The sequence below is a fragment of the Aspergillus versicolor genome (genome assembly GCF_001890125.1).
Source record: "Aspergillus versicolor CBS 583.65 unplaced genomic scaffold ASPVEscaffold_5, whole genome shotgun sequence".
NCBI lineage: Eukaryota > Fungi > Ascomycota > Eurotiomycetes > Eurotiales > Aspergillaceae > Aspergillus > Aspergillus versicolor.
Window position 1 is genome coordinate 1,162,398 of NW_024467528.1, and position 13,565 is coordinate 1,175,962.

The 13,565-nt window shown below is 52.9% G+C and overlaps 7 protein-coding genes across 7 annotated transcripts; 5 read left to right on the plus strand and 2 right to left on the minus strand.

The window, feature by feature from the left end:
• Nucleotides 1-512: 512 nt before the first annotated feature.
• Nucleotides 513-1,419, plus strand: ASPVEDRAFT_193278 (putative DUF814 domain protein; the record flags this gene model as incomplete). The annotated part of the gene is made up of 4 exons (XM_040809135.1): nucleotides 513-585; nucleotides 635-669; nucleotides 789-915; nucleotides 965-1,419. The coding sequence occupies 4 exons, from the start codon at nucleotides 513-515 to the stop codon at nucleotides 1,363-1,365; spliced, it is 636 nt and encodes a 211-aa protein (XP_040668255.1). The 3' UTR covers nucleotides 1,366-1,419.
• A 194-nt stretch (nucleotides 1,420-1,613) lies between these two features.
• Nucleotides 1,614-3,404, plus strand: ASPVEDRAFT_83989 (uncharacterized protein; the record flags this gene model as incomplete). The annotated part of the gene is made up of 4 exons (XM_040817482.1): nucleotides 1,614-1,863; nucleotides 1,916-2,947; nucleotides 2,994-3,093; nucleotides 3,146-3,404. The coding sequence occupies 4 exons, from the start codon at nucleotides 1,614-1,616 to the stop codon at nucleotides 3,402-3,404; spliced, it is 1,641 nt and encodes a 546-aa protein (XP_040668256.1).
• Nucleotides 3,405-3,661: 257 nt separating this feature from the next.
• ASPVEDRAFT_132979 (sideroflexin family transporter) lies at nucleotides 3,662-4,792 on the plus strand (the record flags this gene model as incomplete). Its single annotated transcript, XM_040806980.1, has 4 exons — nucleotides 3,662-3,765; nucleotides 3,812-3,945; nucleotides 4,000-4,094; nucleotides 4,142-4,792. The coding sequence occupies 4 exons, from the start codon at nucleotides 3,662-3,664 to the stop codon at nucleotides 4,790-4,792; spliced, it is 984 nt and encodes a 327-aa protein (XP_040668257.1).
• Nucleotides 4,793-4,928: 136 nt separating this feature from the next.
• On the minus strand, nucleotides 4,929-5,906 carry ASPVEDRAFT_83991 (uncharacterized protein; the record flags this gene model as incomplete). Its single annotated transcript, XM_040817483.1, has 1 exon — nucleotides 4,929-5,906. One exon carries the CDS (start codon nucleotides 5,904-5,906, stop codon nucleotides 4,929-4,931), a length of 978 nt encoding a protein of 325 aa, XP_040668258.1.
• Nucleotides 5,907-7,685: 1,779 nt separating this feature from the next.
• ASPVEDRAFT_29074 (F-box protein) lies at nucleotides 7,686-9,608 on the plus strand (the record flags this gene model as incomplete). The annotated part of the gene is made up of 1 exon (XM_040810188.1): nucleotides 7,686-9,608. The coding sequence occupies one exon, from the start codon at nucleotides 7,686-7,688 to the stop codon at nucleotides 9,606-9,608; it is 1,923 nt and encodes a 640-aa protein (XP_040668259.1).
• Nucleotides 9,609-9,672: 64 nt separating this feature from the next.
• Nucleotides 9,673-10,926, minus strand: ASPVEDRAFT_53166 (uncharacterized protein; the record flags this gene model as incomplete). The annotated part of the gene is made up of 1 exon (XM_040814757.1): nucleotides 9,673-10,926. One exon carries the CDS (start codon nucleotides 10,924-10,926, stop codon nucleotides 9,673-9,675), a length of 1,254 nt encoding a protein of 417 aa, XP_040668260.1.
• Nucleotides 10,927-12,067: 1,141 nt separating this feature from the next.
• ASPVEDRAFT_132790 (histidinol dehydrogenase family protein) lies at nucleotides 12,068-13,565 on the plus strand (the record flags this gene model as incomplete). Its single annotated transcript, XM_040806961.1, has 4 exons — nucleotides 12,068-12,391; nucleotides 12,457-12,503; nucleotides 12,553-13,252; nucleotides 13,299-13,565. The coding sequence occupies 4 exons, from the start codon at nucleotides 12,068-12,070 to the stop codon at nucleotides 13,563-13,565; spliced, it is 1,338 nt and encodes a 445-aa protein (XP_040668261.1).

The following is a 13,565-nucleotide window of genomic DNA, read 5'->3' on the forward strand; positions in this document are numbered from 1 at the left end:
TCAGCAAACGAGTGCACCGAAGTCCGTTCCACGGTCTCTTCGGCTGAAACCTCAGACTCCCCAGTTCTCTGACGCCTCCATGTAGCGTACTTCGCTCTGATGCCGAAATGGGGTAGGAGGCGTCGAATTCTGCTGTGAGTACTGTTTTGCTTCATGGCGGGCGTGATTGAGGAGGTATTGAAGAGGGTGGGATTGCATGTGCAGGCCAGCCCAGTTGTGATCTCATTTCGGAGCGTTGTGCCGAAAGGTAAACCTTGAGCTGCAAAGTTAAAGTGAGAGAAACCTTGGTTGATCGATCATTCGATCCAGAAAGCTTCACTACAAGTGCTGCAGCGTCAAGCATACGATGGAAATGGACTTTGGTAATCGGTATAGATAGTAGACGTCCCAATTAGGAAGGAGGCCCATCCGAAAGTTTCTCCGCTCCGACGCCGCATCACACAAGATTATTGATTGATGCTGCTCAGTCGATTCACTCACCGACAAGAATCAGTCCAGACATTTCCGACACCATGGTCTACTACTTCACATCCAACGTGGTGCAGCCGTCCGCCTACATCTACATGGGCAAGGACAAGTTCGAGAGTACGACTGCTACCCCGCTTGCGTCAAACCGTGCTGATCGCGAAGACAGACGAGGATCTGATTAAATTCGGGCTGGAGAAGGATGTCTGGTATGATTGCTTTTGATACCGCCTTCACTATTTGAGCTGACGCTAATCAAGAGGTGCATGCAGGGTTCGTCGCGCAGTCCCGTTTGAATATTCTCGAACCTAACCCCGCTCCAGTTCCACGTCGACAATTTATCCAGTGCACACGTATACGTCCGGCTTCGCGATGGCGAGTCATGGGATAGCATTCCGGAGGACCTCCTGGTAGACTGCGCACAGCTTACCAAGGCCAACTCAATCGAGGGTTAGCTACGACTTGACTGGTTCTTGTGAGGGGATCTAATCGGTGACAGGAAACAAGAAGGATAACATCACGGTCATCTACACGCCCTGGTCGAATCTGATGAAAGACGGGTCGATGGCGGCAGGCCAGGTTTCATTCCACAATCACAAGCTGGTCAAGAAGGTCTTCGTTGCGGAGCGGGAGAATCCCATTGTCAACCGACTCAACAAAACAAAGGTCGAGAAGTTCCCCGACCTCCGGGCGGAGAAGGAGGAATACGCCAAGGTGCAGCGACATGAAGAGAGAAAGGTGCGGGAGGAGAAAAAGAACAAAGAGAAGCAGGAGAAGAAGGAGAGGGAGCAGCTGAAGTGGCAGAAGGAGCACGCCTACGATGATATGTTTAGTGAAGAGAACCTGGAGGCCAGCAACAACCAGGACCGGGATCCAAACTTTGAAGACGACTTCATGTGATTGATATCGAATTACAATATACCCGCAATAGTCTCGCTGTTGCAATTACCAGCCAATAAACCAATAAGTAGATTATAATCACGTAGGTGTACGGTATACTCCGAGTCGGGAATGGCCGGGCCGATCCCCCAAGGTTCTTGGCCGCGGAATGCGGGCGGGACTTTTTGTAGACGCAAACGTGCATCACACACCACACCTGCTCGTCAGTTCTGCATCTCCCACGCATCCTCGCTTCGGCTCGTGACACCATGAATTGCCCGTCTCGCACCGACGATACCATCCTCCATTGCGACTGGAACCAGAACCCGCCGTTTCTGGCCCCGGATCTGACAACTCGTCAGGATCTGAACGGCATCACCAATGCCCGCGAACTCAAGGACGCGGGGGTGATGGGCCTGTCTCGGCACTGTCTGGACGATGCAGATTCACCGATAAATCGCAAGCTGGAATCTGACGAGTCCCGGCATATGCCACCACGGGCGTCCCTGACCCAGTCAGGTAAGTTTGAAAATATGGCCATCGACCGGAGCTATGCATTGACACCTGACAGGACGCCCAAAAGATCGAGATGAATTTTCTCGATCTGTCTTTAATACAATGAAGAGCTGGTTTTTATGGCTGGCTTCTGTTCTGGCCACAGCTCTTCTGCTCTCTGCCAGCGGTCTCGTCGACCGCTTGGCACCCCGTTCTCAGCGCACCATGCCTTTAGAGGTAAACAATGAGACCGTTTCTCAGCTACGGAGGCATTCGAAGCGACAGACCTGCGCTCAAGGCGGCGTCGACAGCAGTCAATACAACACCTCTTTACACGTCGGGGCTCTGTTCATCATTCTCGGCGTCTCGACTCTCGCCTGTGCTTTTCCGGTCCTGGTCACCCGCTTTTCTCGTCTGCGAATCCCACCAGGATTTCTATTTTTTGTGCGCCATTTCGGCACCGGGGTGCTCATTGCTACAGCGTTTGCGCATTTACTTCCGACCGCGTTTACGCTACTGGGCGATCCTTGTCTGCCGGATTTCTGGACCACCGACTACCCTGCCATGCCTGGAGCCATCTCACTGGGCGGCATTTTCCTCGTCACGCTCATTGAGATGGTATTCAGTCCCGTTCGACTTTCCACTGGCAAGCCGCCGAAGGAAAAGGATCAAGAGTCGGCTCTTGAAGATGTCCCCGAGCAGCCTCCCCAGCCTGTCCATATCTCGGGCGGCGCCAACCCAACAGAAGCAGGCGACTGCGATCGCAGTTCCCATTTACGTCCTAAAGGCCCGCTCGGTGGCAGGGCCTCGAGTTTCAGTCGTTCAATCAACCGCATCGAAGAAGAGACCGACGGGGTCTGTCGCATATCGTCCGCGCCAGAAGCCCACACGCTTCCGCAGGTCAGCGAGGTCAAGCGACTCCACGACCACCAGAGAATCATTGAGGACGACTTCCAGCTATCCGAGAAGCAGAAGTGGAACAAGGATGTCATGCAGGTGTTTATGCTGGAAGTCGGCATTCTGTTCCACAGTGTCTTCATCGGCATGTCTCTGAGTGTGTCGGTGGGGAATGAGTTTGTGGTCCTCTTGATTGCCATTGCTTTTCACCGTATGTACCTGGAATATTCAATTGTTCTTCTTACTAACAGAAGTAGAAACGTTTGAAGGCCTGGCACTCGGGTCTCGCATTGCCTGCCTGGAGTGGCCTCACAACGCCGCCCAGCCGTGGCTGATGTCGCTGGCTTACGGATGCACGTATGTTACTCAACCCTTCCATTATCCTACATTATCCTCATTGACTGTCTAGGACACCGATCGGCCAAGCAATCGGCATCGCGACGCATTCGCTGTACAGTCCCGATTCGGAAGTTGGACTACTGCTAGTCGGAACCATGAATGCCATTTCGGCTGGCCTACTAATTTTCGCCTCCCTGGTTGAACTGCTCTCGGAAGACTTTCTGAGCGACGAGAGCTGGCGGGTGTTGCGCGGCCGCAGCCGGGTGATTGCCTGCGTGCTGGTGTTTGGCGGGGCGTTCTGTATGAGTCTGGTCGGCGCATGGGCGTAAACCAATAGGCCCACCCGGGTGTTCTCGGCCTCGACCGGGCCGGTGCTGCAAATTCGTTCCTTTTTCGTCCCTGGCAATTGGCGCCCGCTTATTGGTCTACCCCGCTTATCGCCCTCACCGCCTCCGACAACGCTCCACTGTGAATCATTTTCTCTCCCCTCCGCCATCACTTTCTTTCTCCTCTATTGCTATACTGTCGCTGTCGCGGTCGCTGTTGTTTTCTTCTCGGTCTCGTCTCTCTTTGTATCTGGCCGCCAATGTCCTCCTCGCTTCCTGGGGACCGGGACCTTCCCTCTTCCCAGTATGACCTGAACACCTACTGGGGCCGTGTCCGCCACGCCGCCGACATCTCTGATCCAAGGTACTTCGAATTCAGGCTGGTGGTGGGATTAAGCTAACGCGCGCAGGATGCTACTCGTCTCTTCAGCCGGTCTGGACCAGGCGAAGCGCCTTATTTCTTCATACAAGCAGAGCGAGGTCTCGTCAATGAACGCAGAGTTATGGCGGGCAAAGAAGGTCGTGGATTCGACACTGCACCCTGGTATGTTCTGACGGCATAGCAATAGTATAAATGTGCTAACGGTTATTGGATCAGACACCGGCGAGCCTGTTTTCCTTCCCTTCCGCATGTCGTGCTATGTCCTTTCCAACCTGGTCGTGACGGCGGGTATGCTCACGCCAGGCCTTCAGGTACGACCGATAAACAGACAAAAGACAGAACAGACACTAATTGATAGACCCCCGGCATTCTCCTATGGCAAATCGCCAACCAGTCGCTTAATGTCGCCATCAATAACGCCAACTCCAACAAATCCACCCCCCTCTCCATGTCGCAGATCGGCAAGTCCTACCTCATGGCCGTCTCGGCCTCCTGCTCCGTCGCACTCGGTCTGAACGCCCTCGTCCCCCGCCTCAAGAAGGTCTCTCCCAACACCAAGCTCATCCTCGGCCGACTCGTCCCCTTCGCCGCCGTCTCCAGCGCCAGCGCGCTGAACGTGTTCCTCATGCGCGGCGAAGAAATCCGCCAAGGTATCGACGTGTACCCGGTCCCCGAGAAGGAGGGCGAGCAAGTCCAGAGTCTCGGGAAGAGCAAAACGGCAGCTACGATCGCCGTGGGCGAGACGGCAATCAGCCGGGTGCTGAACGCGACTCCGATCATGGTTGTCCCGCCGTTGATTCTCGTGCAGCTGGAGAAGAGGAAGCTGCTCTCTCCACGCATGGTCATGCCGGCTAACCTGGGGCTGGTCCTTGCGACGTCGCTGTTTGCGCTGCCGTTGGCGCTGGCTGCTTTCCCGCAGCGACAGGCTATCAGTGCGGCGTCGCTGGAGGAGGAGTTCTGGAACCGCGGAGGAAAGGACGGGAAGGTCGAGTTCAATCGGGGAATGTAAGCGATAAAGAAAGACATCCACCTTAGACTACAATCGCATATGGATAGACCGTTTCGGTTACTATTAAAACATTCATACATATTATACTCAACAGATTGAAAGAAATTCCACCCGCTATCGCCAATCCTTTTTAATGTCACTGCCGGTTCCCCCCCTCCAACTCGTGGACCTCTGGCGGTCTACTTGTGCTGTCCAGCTCCGGAATCGTCTGTGGCTTCGCAAACACACCCAGCCCATACTGCGCAGACCCCCGATTATACGGAGGCTGTTCATCGCCATTACTCGAGTAAATCTCCGACACCGCATGTCCAGACTCAGACGCCATCGGCGGCGACGAGGGCAAGCTGCTGATCCCCGTCGACGAGCCAGAAAGATACTTTGGGCCAATAGTTGTTCCTCCAGGACTGGAAAAGTGCGAGTCTACATCCACAATAAGCACACGCCCATTAGTACAGGTATTGGAGTGCATACCTTGATACGGCGACTGAGGATGCTGGTACCCCGTATACTCCCCATTATACATCGCCTGCCTTTCACCCTCCACCACACTCGTCGTCCGCCCATGTCCTCCAGGCGCAGAATCAATCTTACTCTTCTTCTTCCTCCGCAGAAACCACCAAATAAGCGCAAGCCCGATAACCACCGCTGCCACACAACCCACCACAATCCCCGCTATCGCACCACCACCTAACCCCCCATCCTCCTCATCCTTCCTATCCCTATCCACATCCTGGAAGAGGGTAAACTGGTCCGTCCTCGACGAAGACCACGCCGCCGCGCGCACATCATCCTTGGGACACCCATCGGTCGTGGCGCAGGGATTCGAAGCGCAGCAGCCCACGAACGGCGGATCTGTGAAGTTACACGTGAACCAGTTGTCGGACGAGACGTCGATGCAGTTGTTGGGGACGAAGCGGTCGAAGATGGCCGTGTCGAATGTCGCCGGGTATACGTCTGGGCAGGGGGATGTGTTGTTGCTGTTGGTGTTGCTGCATGGGTCGGACGAGCAGCAGCCGACGAAGTAGGGGGCGCTGGGGCACACGTACCATGTCCCGCCGGCGGGACAGGTGAAGGTGCAGGAGTTGGAGCCCGAGGAGCAGTCTGAGTCGGACATTTCTGTAGTAGTGTAGTGTAGTAGTGTAGTATATGCTGTACTAGAAGAGAGGGAGAACTGCGGGTCTTGACTGGGGACAGCTGGGACTCGCGTTTCAAAGAATCCAAAGCAGCGCCAGAGTGCAGTTCAACGGGTCAAAAAATCCAGACAGTCAGAAACAGATGCAGGTTTTCGCTCTGGTCAGACAGCTTAATAAGAGACTGGCGAGGCTGAACTGGTGAATGAGCTCACTGCACACAATCTTTGTTCAGCCGGCCCTCTGGCGGCGCTGGGCGTGGTTGCTGATTGGCAGCTGCGCCGCAGGATTCTATGAAAAGAAAGCCAGAACGGCGCCGTTTAACTGGATTCGATGCTAATGCGTGGCTAGCGCTGACAGCTAGTAGATTGCTTCCTCCGCCGAGAGCTTGGTCGTTCTACGGCTGAAGGTGAATGTGGATGTCAGCGTTGGCGTTGGGGCAGTGACTGACGGAGTGTCCACTGTCCACGTTCTTGACTTGATTGTGGGTTCACATTATATTAACTATTATATTTTCCCGTTGTCTCCTCTCGAACTCGGGGTCGATTTTCCTTGAATTGGAGGCCGTGCGACCAGCACTGCCTCGCAAGGTCAGGCCGGCAGCCACATCAGACGGGGCCTTGGCTGCATATCTCAGCCTTGTGATCCATTCAGCATCAAGACAAAGCTGCTCCAGAGTTCCGGTGTTTCCCTGTTTTGTCGATTGGGCTCTCCTGTCTCGCCGTCAGACCGCTGCTTATCAATGGTCTTTATGCAGACAACACGCGGCGAAGACGGATTTGGTATAGATCAATGTGGAATGTCATAACTAGCAAATTAAATACATTATAAATGTTGAAAATAGATTGAGTTACTGAGATTTGTTTGAGATGTGATCGGTCTTTGTGGTTGCCATTGACGAAGCCCTAATTCGACCACGAGTCTCAGCATAGAAGGAATAATCCTTCACAAGTTCCTCACAACCATCTCCATATTTCTCCATCCCTCTATCTTCTCTCCATCGGCTCCATAGCTAGACCCGCTAGGGCATTCCTAGTCGCAGTGTGGCGGAGTTCTCCATATTCTCTCGGTGCTGGATTCTCGTTTGCCGTATGCGTTCATTCACAAGCCAAACAACGCTCAATATTTGAAGCTGAAACAGTTCAATGAGAGGTAGGAGTATCAAGATAGCGTCCCGGAGGAATAGGAGGGGGACGGATCACTCCGCAGATTGTACTTGGTTCGTTTGACATTCGATAGAAGGTCTATATCAAGAAATGAGAAATAGGGATAGAGTAGACTGTGGATTCTAGGAATCTTTGATCCGGCACCCAGCTCTTTATAGCCTTCTTTGTTAGCCTTCTTTGTTCTCCGCGTGCAGCAAGAGATGCAACCACCAGTCCATCAGGTTAGTCCCAAAGCCTGTTCCAAATACTGAACAAAGAGTTCTTTATGACTTGTCAAGGGGTCTCGGAGCTTTCCCCATTGCAGCGCTTAACGTTTGCGTTTGGGTCGGTGTATATCTCTATAAAGAGTACTGGCATTCCTTGTTCACTACCGGGGACTCTGCAGCGGTTTAAACTAGTTCTCTTGGTCTCCAGGTATACACTTGTTCATAATCTTGATGTGAACATGAACATAACACTCATTACTCAGGAATGTCTTTCATGTTTGACCATGTCCTTCGAGACAAGTGTACTCGTAGTGAAGTAGAGTCGGGGGATTTAAACGTCAAGAAACCTTTTCAAAAATAAGCACCATCATAAGCCTCGTTATCCTTCAATATGTTTGCATCCCTACTCTCTGCCCAAAGGCAGAAGACAGCCACAACTCACATCGAGGGTCTTCCTCCAGAGGTGATGCTGATGATCCTGCACCAGCTAATTGGCACTGACCCAGAATACTCTTTCGACCCGATACTTTTAAGCCTCTGTCTTGTCAACCGCCGATGGAACGAAATATTCACGCCTCAACTTTACACCTGCTACCAGCTCGAAGACAATTCCGATGAATTCAGAACCCTCTGGTGCTTCCTGCGCACTCTGGTCACTAGACCGGATCTTGCGCAGCATGTACGCCAGATAACCGTGCGCAGGTACCTCATCCCGGTGATGATTGACTACGAGGACAAGATACAAAGCATCAAGAAGTACTATGACGCCAATGCACCATGGCTGCAGATGGCATTTAACCAGGCTGGTTGGAATGGGCCCTCTATCAATAGGTCTCGGTGGGGTCTCGACCTCGCTCAACAAGATCGAAACGACGTAACTCTAGCGGAAATTGCAAGACAGGCGATATCCAATGAGTATCCGGAGACTGACAAGCGAAACCGTCTTTTTGGGAGGACGTTTTATAAAGGCTACATGTCCCCACTCTGCGCTCTGGTCATCGCCCACTGTCCCAAGCTCCGTCGACTGGCGATCCCCGTCCACCTTGTTGACCCTTTCCTGGATGAGGTCCTATATTGGGCAACGTACGGTGCGGCAGACCCTAATCGTCCCGCTCAAATTGGCCTTCAGGAACTGGAGGGTCTTTCTTTGTGGCGACAGGAATCCTTTGGCTGTTCGCGCACTGCTGGCCATGCCGTGCACTCATTCGAGACTCCGGTCTGCGCACGCCCTTATTACCGGCTTCCCCGGCTGAAGCAACTAGATACCGACGAGGCATTCAAAGACCCCGGCGTGTTCGGTGACGTCGAAAAGCCATACCAGAGCAACATCCAGGATCTTTCCGCCAGATACCCACTGGAGATCTTTTCTGTCCCTGCTGGGACGCTGCTTAGCCGGACCTCCAACCTGCGCCAGCTATCTCTTACTCTTGTTCCATGTACTGTACCAACAACACACAGCACAGTCATGAGCTACTACTCCCAGCTCTGGAACTGTCTAGCCCATTTCTCCGACACGCTGGAGTACCTCGACGTCGACCAGGAGAGGGATATAAACAACCTCACCCCCTTCCCAAACGACAAGGACCAACCCTTCTGCCTCCCGCTGGCCCAATTCACAAAACTCAAGTACCTCGCCGCAACACCACTCCTCCTCTCCGGAAACCGCTGCAAGCACGAATTCCAATCCACAATCTCTTCCCACCTCCCCAAATCCCTCCTCGCCCTGGGCCTGTACTGCGAACTCTCAGGGCCAGGCAGCCAGGCCGTAATAACCACATCGATGGGGACAGTGACCGCAACAGCAACAACCGATCCTGCCTTAGAAGCCGAACTCCACCAGATCCTCACAGCGGGATCCGCAAATGGCTTGCGCGCCCTTGTCGTCGACTATACGCGCGGTTCCATCCCACACCACGGCAAACTGGACAACGTGGCTTTAGCTGCGCGGCTGCTGGGGGTGAACTTTATCTGTGAGACGCGGGCGCCGAAGTTACGACTAAGGCAGGAGCTGGTGATGTCGTATCCTCTCCCCGGTGGAGGGCTGCCGAAGAGTGCCTTTCTTTGGTTGGATGATCGTGCAGTGAATAAGGTGGTAGAGGAAGGGGAGAGTCCTTGGGTTGGTGGTGCTGGTGGGATTATCCCTCGTGGGGTAAAGATGTATCATAAAAGGAAAGGCAGAAAGGACAAGGACGAGGAGGTCAAGGACAAGGACAGGATTGATACTAGGCAGTTTTTCCTTCTGCTTTTGTTACTTTTTTCCCCTGTCCCGCTTTCTTTAGGGCTTACGCTCGGGAGATACATATTCAGGTCGTAGGTTAGCCAAATATAATGCATCAACCTCTAATCCAGTTTCAATGTCTATTACATCTAATCTATCACTAAATCCGACCCTCTATTTCCTGTCTCAGCCAGTCTCTCCACTCTTGATCGCTCAATATCGATCGTACCCGCGCCTCTAGCCACTCCGTATTGCCCCAGAATCCCCACGATGCCTGGAATCGACACCAGTCTACCAAGGCAGTCTCCCAGTGCCGTCTAAACGTGTTCCACTCGTAGCTCTCTCTATACTGGAGAAGACCCGAACGATACCGCTCCAGCAGTCTCTTCTCGCCATCCCGCATCGTTAACCGCTCAGGGAGAGAATCACCATCATCAACAAGCATATCCAAAGGAACCGAGCAAGTAAACAGTTTCGCAAGATCACAGACACCCAGGCCCAGCCCGACATACTGGAAATCGAAGAACGCCACTTCGTCTCCGCTCTTCGTCGTGAAGAGATTCTCCGACTTGACGTCGCCGTGGATATACGACTCAATCGGCCGTCCGTAGGGCGTTAGAACCAACGCAACCATCTCCGCTATGGACATCGATGAGTCTTTGGCGTTCCTGCACAAGGCATCTGACCATTCCGAGGATGTGTCCCGTGCTAGGGATTCGTACTCTTTCCGTCGCGTGGCAAGGTACGTGTATCCCCCGTTCAACCACAGTCCACTCCCAGCAGCATTCTTGTTCATGCCTTGTCTCTTTCTTGCCTCTTCAATCGGCGGCAAGACATACCCGTCCAGAGTATCCGGTAGTAACCCCCACGAACGCCCATGGAAACTAGAAAGCCAGTCCAGCGCTCCCTGGACTTGCGTTTCACTCAAGACGCTCCTCTTCTCGCCAGCGACAGGGTACTTCACTCGAAGATCAACCATGATAATCGCCATGATCCCATCCAGCCCTTCCTCCGTCTCGTTCTCGTCGTTCATCTCCCGCGTCGACGCAAGACATCCTGCAACTGCAACCCCACCACCACCAAACCGCGGCACCACATCACTGTAGAAGCACTGCTCAACCTCATAACTAAACATCTTGCGCAGATGGCCTTCATCCGCCGTATTCTGCTTCTGCGGCGGCGAGATGAGTTTCAATATCAGAGGGTAGACAGTCCCCGCTCCCGTAGACGATGACACCTGCACCCCGAACAGACTGTCCAGGTGTTTTGCTGCTTCGTCGGTGGTTGCTTTTGCCTTTATGGCGCAGATCTGGCCATACCCGGCCCAGAGGGTTTGGATTGTGGTGCATGAGATCAGCGAGAGAGAGTGTCGTGATAGCAGCGTTTGAGCGATGCGGTCGGGTGGGGGAGTCATGGTGCTTGCAGTTATTGGGATACAGTCATACAGTGTAGATATAGTTCTTTTAGAGGGAGATTGGTTTAGGGTTTATTTATAATCCTGTCCCGTGACTGGCTTAATGAATAACAAGAATCAATACAATAATAGAAATAAAAATAATTATTGAAATGATTTAATTGTCTGTTTTTTGGCAATGGCATCACGTGGGGTTAGTCAGCGGGTATACCAGGGAAGTAGGGCTTCATTCAGCAGTACTAACATCTGTCGATATTTGGTCGCAGATGACGATAATCTTGTAGATAGCTGTTCATTTCGTGGGAATAGGATAGCCTGTATATATGACTTTGCCGTAGTGGTACCAGGCCAAGCACAACGAGTGTACTATGACAATATCTACCATACATGCAGCGCAGAAACTAAAAAGGCCACAAGATTAGCTAGAGGACATGAGGTTACCTTTGTATAGTTAGACTGGATATCTTCCCAGAAGTCCAAGTCAGTGATTCGGGCCGGGCCGTATACGAGCCTGGGTCAATCACAGACAGAGGGGGCAGGACAATGTAATACTTGGGGCGAGTCAGATAGCAGTCTATTTGTCATGGAGACTGTATACTTGTCTATAGATACCTCATCGTATCAGAAAACTAATCTCCCTGCCTACGTCCAAATAAGCTGGGTCATGCTTGAGTGTCAGCTCCTGCCTTCTCTGTATGTCTATGGCTATCCTTTTCTCTTTCTAGCCAAGCAAGGAGTACAGTTAATAGAGCCAAGCAGCTGTGTTCAAATCGATTATAGGCTACTCACTTCGACAGAGGATAATCGAACTATACTCAATATCCTATAGTAGCATCTATTCACATCGGTTCCGGTCTCCAACATATTCATCGGATCCGATACAGCAGGAAACAACAGACAGCGGAGAATCCCCGAGTCTCCAACATTAATACTACAGGATTACAGCTCCAGCACCCGGACATCTGCCCGATCTCTCCGCACTGCACACGATGGTGGAGCCGATAATCACTCAGTGTATGTTGTGTACAGTGTACTCCAGCCGACGCCCCTCCATAGTAGATGCAATAACATAAATACCTTGCAACATTCCATCTATCAGACGAACCCAGAACACCAAAGCAAAAAGAAAGAAAAAACCAAAATGGCCCCGCGCTATCTAAAATCCAAAGCCAGCAGCCCCAATGCCGGTGCTGCCACATCCCCGCAAATCGACGTCCCGCGCATCGTCAAGGGCGTCATCGACGACATCCGTGCAAACGGCGACACCGCGGTGCGCACGTACTCGGAGAAGTTCGACCAGTGGTCGCCCGGGTCGTTCAGATTATCCCAGGCGGAGATCGATGCGGCGATCGCGCAGTGTCCAAGCCAAGTCATTGATGATATCAAAGAGGTGCAGGGGAATGTGCGGGCTTTTGCGAAGGCACAGAGGGAGTCGATTAGGGATTTTGAGGTTGAGAGTCAGCCGGTATACTCTTCTCGTTTTTCTTGTCGACTTTGTCATATGTTAATGGTTGATGCTGATGTATGAAGGGTGTATTCCTCGGACAAAAGTCGCTTCCGATTAACTCTGTCGGCGCGTAAGTGCACCAGCAAATGTATTTGTCTAGAACAACCTGACAGAAGTAGATACATCCCCGGAGGCCGATATCCGCTTCTTGCCTCTGCACACATGACAATCCTAACCGCCAAAGTCGCCGGCGTGCCCAACGTCGTCGCCTGCACACCCCCAATCCGAGGGCAGATCCCCCACGCTACAATCGCCGCTATGCACCTCGCCGGTGCAGACTCAATCTACCTGCTCGGCGGCGTACAAGCCATCGCGGCAATGGCCGTGGGGACGCCCACGATCCCCAAGGTCGACTTCATCGCGGGTCCGGGCAATGCCTTTGTCGCGGAAGCGAAGAGGCAGTTGTTCGGTGAGATCGGGATCGATCTGTTCGCGGGCCCGACGGAGATCCTTATTGTTGCGGATGGCAAGGCAGATCCGTTTACGGTTGCGACAGATATCTTGTCGCAGGCGGAGCATGGGCCGGATTCGCCGTGTGTGATTGTGACGACGGATGAGAGAGTGGGGAGGGAGGCCATGAGGATTATTAGGGAGTTGTTGAAGAATTTGCCGACGGCAGAGCTGGCGGGGACGTCGTGGGAGAGGTTTGGCGAGGTGGTTGTGGTTGGATCGCGGGATGAAGCGTGGGCTGTTGCTGACAGTTATGCAAGTGAGCATGTGCAGATTCTGACGGAGAGGCCACGCGAGGCGTTGGAGAAGATGACGGCCTATGGGGCCTTGTTTCTGGGTGACAAGACGTGTGTTTCATACGGTGATAAGGTGGGTTCTCTTTTCGTTCTTTTCCGTAACCTTGCTGACGTTGTAGGTCATTGGGACGAACCATGTGCTGCCGACGAGAAATGCTGCACGATATACCGGCGGTCTCTGGGTTGGGAAGTTCCTGCGCACCGTGACGTACCAGGAAGTTGTCAGCGAGAAAGCAAGTGCCGAACTGGGCAGGCTGTGTGGACGAGCAGCACGTGTAGAGCTTTTCGAGGGCCACGCGCGATCTGGGGATCTCCGGGCGAAGAAATATCTGGGAGACCAGTATGACTGGATCAAGAAGTATGACGAGACTCCCGGAAAGCTTTAG